Source organism: Neomonachus schauinslandi, chromosome 8 (assembly GCF_002201575.2).
Source record: "Neomonachus schauinslandi chromosome 8, ASM220157v2, whole genome shotgun sequence".
Lineage (NCBI taxonomy): Eukaryota > Metazoa > Chordata > Mammalia > Carnivora > Phocidae > Neomonachus > Neomonachus schauinslandi.
Window position 1 is genome coordinate 115,070,520 of NC_058410.1, and position 8,511 is coordinate 115,079,030.

Consider the following 8,511-nt stretch of genomic DNA (forward strand, 5'->3'; position numbering starts at 1 on the left):
ATGAATAAGAATATTATCCAGGGAAGCCTGGGCGGCTCAGTCAGTTAAGTGTCTGCCTTCTGCTTGGTCATGATCCCAGGGTCCTGGGATGGAGCCCCACATTGGGCTCCTTGCTCAGCAGGGAGCCTGCTTCTCTCTCTGCCTGCCGGTCCCCCTGCTTGTGCTCTCTCTCTCTCTGACAAATAAATAAATAAAATCTTAAAAAAAAAATTATCCAATCCCAGCAGGGTTAATGGGGGAAGTGAGCCTTGTTAGTAACTGCTGACTAGAATGAAAATGGTAACGCCTTCTGGGAGTCAATGTAGACTGTGTCAAAAATGTAAAAATGTGTGCTTTGTTACTCAATAATTACAACTTCAGGAACGTATCCTAAGGAAAATATTGGACAATTGTGCAAATATGTGTGTGGTATTGTTACTTATAATAGTAAAGGGTTTTAAAAATATAATATCCAGAGTGTTGATTAAACTCTCCACCAGTGGACTACTGTTACTACAATTGTAGGTATTAATTAACATGAAAAGAGATTCATGATGTATTGGTAAGTGGAAAAACACAGGTCACCAACCACATCATACATAACGTACACGCAAAACATCCCATTCTTGTCCAATACATACATATATTTGCTTGGGTGCGTTTGAGTTTGGAAGAACAGACACCAAAATGTTAACGGCCATTATCTTTAGCCTACAGGATTCTGTTTTATTCTTTTATTATTGTTATTGTTCTGTCTGTATGTTCTCTCCCCGCTCAAAGAACAGCTATTACTTCCATAATTGTAAGTTAATTTATCGCTGGGCAATAAAGAAGTAGCGTTTATCAAAAGTGCCTGTCCAAGCATAAGAGTAACCATTTTCCGACCAAGCACGCAGGGTCACAGGTTCCAGCGGCGGCTCCCACGTGCGTGTGTCGCGAGGGAGGTCAAGGTCCGCCGCGGCCCCCTCTCAGGCAGCGCCGAAGCCACCCCAGGCAGCCCGCGGGTCCTCGCGGGGGGGGGGGGGGGCGGAGCACGCCAGCCCGGAAGAGACGCCGCGGCGCGCGGCGCATGCCCCTTCCTTTCCAGCTCCGGCCCCGGACGTAGCAGCCGCCGAGGTGAGTTTCTCCTCGGTCCGGGTTGCATCGGCGTCCATCCTGGCTCTCCAGCTGTCGTAGTCGCCGCTCCTCCCCGGGGTCGGGGCGGGGGAGCCACTCTTCCGCTCCCCGCGCGCCCACTTCTGAGTAGTGAGGGGCCGGGGGCGCACTTCGGTGGGTAGTAGGGTGCTGGTAGAAGATTGGCGGCCCGTTGGCAGAGGCCGAGGAGGGGAGAATTGAAGCCCTTGTGTCGCGGCGACTCTTTTGGCGAGGTTAGGGAGACTGCGCCCCGTTTGCTCGCTTTTGTCTCGCTACGGAATCTCTCACCCCGGGCCGCCTCCTTGCCTGGCCCTGGAGCTCTAGTTTGGGGGAAGAGTGGCAGGAGATGAGGGTGCGAAGGTCTTGGCCCTTTGGTTTGGGGTCAGCGGCCTGTCAAGAAGGGAGGACTCTCCTCCAGGCCCTCCCTGCGTCCCTCAAAGTATGCCGCGCCATTCCGCGCAGGGTACCGTTGCTGCTATGCCCCCCAGTGCTCCGGGAATACGGGGTTTGCGGTCCCCCGCCCCCACGTTACACTTCTGTGAGTGTGAGAACGAAGTCTGGAGCGAACAGTAACCCTGCTCCTGTTTTGGTTAAACATCATGGCAACTTTCTTCTCAAGCGCCTTTGCGGGATGGAGGAAGGTAACTGGCGGCTTTCAGTTTTGCAGGGTTTGAAGTTCTCCCTGCATGTTTTCTACGGTGTGGTTTGAGGTTTCAGCCCATTGGACAGTGATTCCGTAGGGGTCGTTCTGGGGTCCTGAACTTGGTTGCTGGACCCTGGCTCCATTGCTCAGAAATGCTCTTGATGATGCGCTTCCTTCCAGATGTTGATGCCCAAGAAGAACCGAATTGCCATTTATGAACTCCTTTTCAAGGAGGGAGTGATGGTGGCCAAGAAGGATGTCCACATGCCCAAACACCCTGAGCTGGCAGACAAGAATGTGCCCAACCTTCACGTCATGAAGGCCATGCAGGTAGCCTGGGGGCTGCTCGAGTGGGGTGCAGATGGAGGGATTTTCCACTAAATGTCCGAGGCAGATTCCAAGGAGAGGTCAGGACAGCCAGAGCTGCTTGCTGCCTTGAAGGGCGCTGAGGTAGATACACCGTGAAAACTTGTCTATGCAATTTAGCTGCCTTTTGCACAGAGTTTCTAGATTCGAGCCTCTGGTTATGTCTTGACAGTCGTGTTCTGTCTTCCAGTCTCTCAAATCACGAGGCTACGTAAAGGAACAGTTTGCCTGGAGACATTTCTACTGGTACCTTACCAACGAGGGCATCCAGTATCTCCGTGATTATCTCCACCTGCCCCCCGAGATTGTGCCTGCCACTCTGCGCCGAAGCCGCCCTGAGACTGGCCGACCACGGCCCAAAGGTATGTTGCCCAGATGAAGGCCTGCTCTGAAGCTGTTCTTTCTCTGGGGAAGGGTATCCGTGAAAACGGGGGGATCAGACAGAAGAGGCCTCACAATACACCATTGGTGTCCGCTTTAGAGGGGGCTCTGGCATACAGGACCTGGGCCAAGTCCTGGGACCTTTGTCCCCTCGCATGGGAGTTGTCATGGAACCACAATCAGGTCAGGTCTTCAGGCCATCCTGGGAGATGCCATTAAATACACAATATAGTCTGCGTCCAGGCACATGTGGTTGAGCATTGAGTAACTTCTACAGGACGGAGCAAAGCTGTTTACCACATGTGAAAGAAATGGAGTGTTTAACTCTAGAGTTTCTTGGCAACGGGAGCAAAAATAATCAAAAGTCAAATAGGGGAGAAAGGATGTGCTTGTGGGGGGGGGATGGTGGATTACCTCCTGGCTGGAGATCATGGCTGGCTCACAGTTGCAGTTTGTCAAGGTTATGGTTCTCTTTCCTTTGGTTCTGAAAGAACTTGTCACAGGAACTTTGTAGGAAGAGCAGTTTGTGGACTTGGGTGATGAGGTGCAGAGATTGCTAAAAACAATCACCGGACTGTCCGGGTTCTCCTGGAGAGAGGCTTGGTAGCACTCCGGAGTCTGAATTTTTTATGATTGCTTCCTAGGGGATTCTGGTGGTTGGGTGGGATTATGTATCTGTAGAGCAAAGGTTCTCCACTGCATCTTGGGAATCCCTCGTGGGGGGTGGGATTCCATTGTCTGCGCCCTCACAGATTCTGATTTGGTTGGCATAGATGGGACCTAGCATTTGTTTTAGCCACTCAGTACAGGTTCAGTTTAACTTCTCATACTTAAAAAAATACATAGTTGGCCCTTGGAACAGCTTAGCGGTCGGGGCACCTGTGTCGTCATTGTCCCCATCCCCAACCCTACGCCTACCCCCACCCCCATAGTCTAAAATCCATGTGTAACTTGGATTTTTTGAAAACTATTAACAGCCTGTTGACCAGAAGTCTCACTGATAACAAATGGTCGAGTGATGTTTTTACAATGAAGAAAATATTAAGAAAGTCTTAAGTAAATATATTTGCTCTGCTACTATACAGTAGTTAATTGAAAAAGGAATCGTGAACCCATGGAGTTCAAACCTGTGTTCAAGATCAACTACAGTCGATATTTAATCATGTAGACTCGAAGTAAAGTTCCAGGGTAACTAGGTAGAATACCAGATTAAACTTCCAGTGTTTATGAGAATGTTTTAAAAGCTTTTTAGTCTGCTTTTATATATATATCCCACAGCCTAGTGAGGTGTGTGGAGAAGCCCAGGGCAACTAAAGGACTCTTGTTGGCCTCTGTATTTATACACTGACTGCTGGAGGTGGGGCTTTCAGCTTATGGTGCCTCCTTTCCTGTTTGCACAGGAGATTTTTCACTTCAGAGATAGGTCAAGTTCAAAATTTTGGCTATTCAGGTGTTTGTAGAAATGGTTGGATTACTTAATTTGCCGAGTAATTGGAAAATATGTATCTGTGTTGAGAAATACAATAGAAAAAAGCAATCCTTTTGCAGATGGGCAGCATTTTTTTTTTTTTAAAGATTTTATTTATTTGACAGAGACACAGCGAGAGAGAGAAAGCAGGAGGAATGGGAGAGGGAGAAGCAGGCTTCCCGCCGGGCAGGGAGCCCGATGCGGGACTTGATCCCAGGGGGACCTGACCTGAGCCGAAGGCAGATGCTTAACGACTGAGCCACCCAGGCGCCCCGATGGGTAGCATTTTAATTGAGTGTTCTCCTAGACTTTTAAGAAGCCAGTGTCAGTGATGACAAAATTTCTAGCTGACAGCTCTGGGTCCAAGAGTTCTGTCCCCTTTATCCCATCATAACTAATTTGCTGCCAGTGAGAATAGGAGAGCAATTCCCACTTTTCTTGGCCCGAAGGGAACAGAGTTCCCACATTGCCCTACATTCACAGTGTGGTTTAATTTGTATAGGTCTGGAGGGAGAGCGACCTGCAAGGCTCACACGAGGGGAAGCTGACAGAGACACCTACAGACGAAGCGCTGTGCCCCGTGAGTAATTCGTCATCTCTGTCAGGGGCGTTGGGGGAGAATCTCTGGATTCTCAGTCACCCTGGCTGGGGCTCAGCCCTTGAAAGTGCCAGAGTGACAGGAAAGATTCTTGGTCTCAATCATCAGGTCATCTTTAGCTGGAGTCCTTTATGTTTCTTGCCTTGTACATGGATTTGATGGATGGGATTAGGAGAAAAGCCCTCTTCACTGGGGACACAGAAGACCTTGAACCAGGGCAAAATTGAAAACTTCTAAGAAAGTAACATGCCTTTCTTGGTTTTGTGGTTGTGTTCCTGTGTCGCAAGCTCCTTGAGGGCGCCCACTTAAATATCTTTGTTGTTTTCTTAAAAAATAGTTCAAAATCTTGTTTTTAAACAGCAGGTGTTTGCATTGACTTGGAATAACAAATGTTTGTTCGTTCAGTCAATATGTATTATCTGACTTGCCAGGCATTGTTCTAGGAGCTAGAGAGACAGTAATGTGCATAACAGACAAAAGACCTTTCTCACTGAACTTGCGTTTTAGTAGTAGGAAACCGGTAAGCAAAAATGAGTATATAATATGTCCGTGGCCTCGGGTGCTACAGGGAAAAATGCAAGCAGGGGGATGCATAGTGCAATTTTCGGTGGGGTGTTCAGGGAAAGCTGCGTAAGTGCGATTTAAGCAAACACTTGAAGGAAGGAGTCAGCCAGTGGCTCTCTGAACCAGAAAACAGTAGGGGAGTCAGAAGATGGAGGTCTCATAGCTCTGTGGGCCATGGTAGGGCTTGGGTTTTTTGTTTTGGGGTTTTTGTTGTTGTTGTTGTTGTTGTTTAAGATTTTATTTATTTGTCAGAGAGAGAGCACAAGCAGGGGGAGCGGCAGGCAGAGGGAGAAGCAGGTTCCCAGCTGAGCCGGGAGCCTGATGTGGGGTTCCATCCCAGGACCCTGGGATCATGACCTGAGCCGAAAGCAGATGCTTAACTGACTGAGCCACCCAGGTGTCCCAGGGCTTGGGATTTTTTTAGAGAGTCTGTATCTTTGTTGAGAACCAATTAATTGTGATAAGAAAGCAAAGTATTAAAGGTAATTTTCATCAACTTCTTCCACTCTAGCCTGTCGTCTTGTCATGGTTCCTGTTTCTTGAAACGTGAAATAGAAATGAGCACTTGACCTGAGTATGTTACCGGATTGTAAGAAAGAATTTTTCCAACAAACAGGCTCTCGGTTCAGAGAAAGTTAAGGGTTGCTTTTATTAGAAGTCACAGCACATGGGGAATCGTCAGGGAGTCGTTCTCCAGAGGATGTGAGGTTGGGCCTGAGCCCCAGGGGTCCCCAAGTTGAGTGGGGGGGGATGAGCATTTCAGGTGAGAGCAGCCTGAACAAAGGTATAGAGTTGGAGACGTGGGTAGCTTGCTTGTCGGGGGGGGCAGGGGAGTGAGGGGACAAGAGCCTAATGGTGGGTGTGGTCTGAAATGGGCCAAAGAGAGACCCCGTTGAACAAGATTTACCGAGACTACTCCCTGATGGTGCAGTCACCACCCGCTCCCCCCACCCCGTGAACCGTAACATTTCCTAATGGCCACACCTAAAGCAAGTGGAAATAGTTTACAGCAATAATTTTTTAAATCCAGTATAGTTTATTGTATTATTATTTTTTAAGATTTTATTTTTAAGTGATTTACACCCAACATGGGGCTCAGGCCTACAACCCCAAGATCAAGAGTTGAATGCTCTACCAACTGAGCCAGCCAGGCATCCCACATCCAATATATTTTTAAAATGTTATTAACATATAATCTTTATACACATTAATGAGATGTTTTGCATTCTCTTAAATCTTGACATCTTACATGTGTTTTGCACACGCCTCAGTTTGGACTAGTGGCTGCCATACAGGTCAGGGCAGCACTGGACCTTTGATCTTGTTCTTTACCATGATCATGACTAGGTTGCTTTTTGCTTCTGTGGGCCTTTGTGTCCTTTATATCTTCCTCTGTTAGCTAGATGCTGATCTGAAGCATGTAAGTAGCTCGATGGGAAGTGAGGGTCTTCTTGGGCCATAGAGAGGGGCACGTAATCCAGGCTTTGTGGTCTGGGCAGCCTTCCTGGAGGAGGTGATAGTTTGGGCTGTGAGTTTGGAAGGATGACTTAAGGAAAGCTGCCGCAGGAGAGGGAGGGGGCAGAAGTGGTTCACAGGGTGTTTCCCACCACTGGGTGTAATTTACTTCTACTTCATGGGGTACGTTTGGTGACACGGCTTTTCGTGCAGCATTGGGCTGGAGACCTTGTCTTCCTTTGGTCCGTGATAGATCATAACATATGATGACTCTGCATTGGTGTTCTCCTTCCAGCTGGTGCCGACAAGAAAGCTGAGGCTGGGGCTGGGTCAGCAACTGAGTTCCAGTTTGTGAGTATCCCTGTTGGCTCTCTATAGACAGTCATTGTTCTGGCCATGGCCCTGGGGGTCTGCAAATTCTAGGGATATGATACAGTGTGGTGGGTCCCACCCCTTGTTGGCAGTGGTCCCCCCCCCCCAAAAAAAAATGAATTCCAAGAGTTTTTACATTAAGATACAGCATGCAAACTTTTGTAATTACGTAAATTACTGAAATGACTCCGCCAAATTAATATTACATGTGCATAGTGGTGGTTTCTTCATTAATGAGCATCATAATTGTGACTCCCTTAATTTCATGAACTAAGACTTAGGGTTAAGAACTACAAACTAGAGATTAAGCTCTAGAACCAAGATGGCTGGAGTCAGGTCCTTCATCTTCTTCAGATGGTTTGATATTGGGCACATATCCTCCGTGCCTCAGTTTCCTCATCCTTAAAATAGACGTTACAATTGTAGCTTTGTCAGGTACCTGTGAGATGAATCTAGGTAAAGTGCCTGGCACGGGGGCGGGCGTAGCACTGTTGCAGGAACGGCTGTCCTGTGGCAGGTCTGCACGGCACACAGGTGTTCTCTGGGGCCTCATTTGTGGAAAGGAGGTGTGTGTGGCAGGCACAAGGTCTTGGCCTGTGCTGGGAGTGCACCTGTGTGTGTGCGTAAACACACTCTTGAGTGGGTATCCATATTCCCATTTTCCCGATGTGGAAACCAGCCTAGGAGGTGAACGTGGCCTCGTAGTAAGAGGCAGGGCTGGGATTTATGGCCTGAGCTCTTGAGCCTTACGTTCGGGGCCCTATCCTGTTGTAATGAGGCCCGCTGCCCGGCGTGCTGCTAATGCTGATGATGTCTGTTTTCTCTTGCAGAGAGGCGGATTTGGTCGTGGACGTGGTCAGCCACCTCAGTAAAGTTGGAGATGTTTTGTGTTGAATAAATTTGTAGCCAGAAAAAAATGAATCTTGTGTGTCCTGTTTGGTTTGCATTATGTGGCCTGAACAGGAATGATAGAAGGATCAGAATGTAAACAGGGCAAGACTGGATTTGGTTAAGGAGTTGTCCTCATGCAGGGTGGCATCGCATGTGGCTGTTAGGGCTGCAGTACTTGGCTCCGGCGCAGGCCCTGTGTTCAGCACATGCTGCCCCGCAGAGTCCCGTCCAATGTGGTTACTGTTCTGGGGGGTAGTTGGAGAGCGGGGCATGTTCACTAGGTGGGCCATGCTGATGCAGCTTTGCGGTATGGGAAGGTTGCTGCTTTTTTAACCCTGGAATTAAGTAGTCTCAACCGTCAAGGCTTAGGAGAAAACAGAATCAAGATTGCACAAATACCTCTGAAAAGGACTGCCAGCCATAGGAAGAACCCATGGGAGTTTTTTGTTTTTACATAATAGCTGGTTGGTTGGAGCTCTTGGCATCCGAGGGCTCCTTTTTATTTTTTTTTAAAGATTTTATTTATTCATTTGAGAGAGAGCGCACAAGTAGGGGGAGAGGGATAAGCAGACTCTCCGCTGAGCTGGGAGCCGGATGATCATGACCTGAGCCAGAGGCAGATGCTTAACCATCTGAACCACCCAGGCACCCCAGCCCAGG

The 8,511-nt window shown here is 48.4% G+C and overlaps 1 protein-coding gene across 2 annotated transcripts; it reads left to right on the top strand.

Annotated features, from left to right (window-relative positions):
- The first annotated feature begins 969 nt into the window (after window positions 1–969).
- LOC110575662 (40S ribosomal protein S10) lies at window positions 970–7,869 on the top strand. 2 transcript variants are annotated; one of them, XM_044917668.1, is made up of 7 exons: window positions 1,074–1,095; window positions 1,576–1,754; window positions 1,937–2,086; window positions 2,313–2,484; window positions 4,474–4,551; window positions 6,884–6,939; window positions 7,791–7,869. In XM_044917668.1, the coding sequence occupies exons 2-7, from the start codon at window positions 1,713–1,715 to the stop codon at window positions 7,830–7,832; spliced, it is 540 nt and encodes a 179-aa protein (XP_044773603.1). In that variant the 5' UTR covers window positions 1,074–1,095; window positions 1,576–1,712; the 3' UTR covers window positions 7,833–7,869. The 2 variants fall into 2 exon arrangements, with proteins under 2 accessions (XP_021540331.1, XP_044773603.1); XM_021684656.2 differs by lacking the exon at window positions 1,576–1,754 and having other exon boundaries at window positions 970–1,095.
- The last annotated feature ends 642 nt before the right edge of the window (window positions 7,870–8,511 follow it).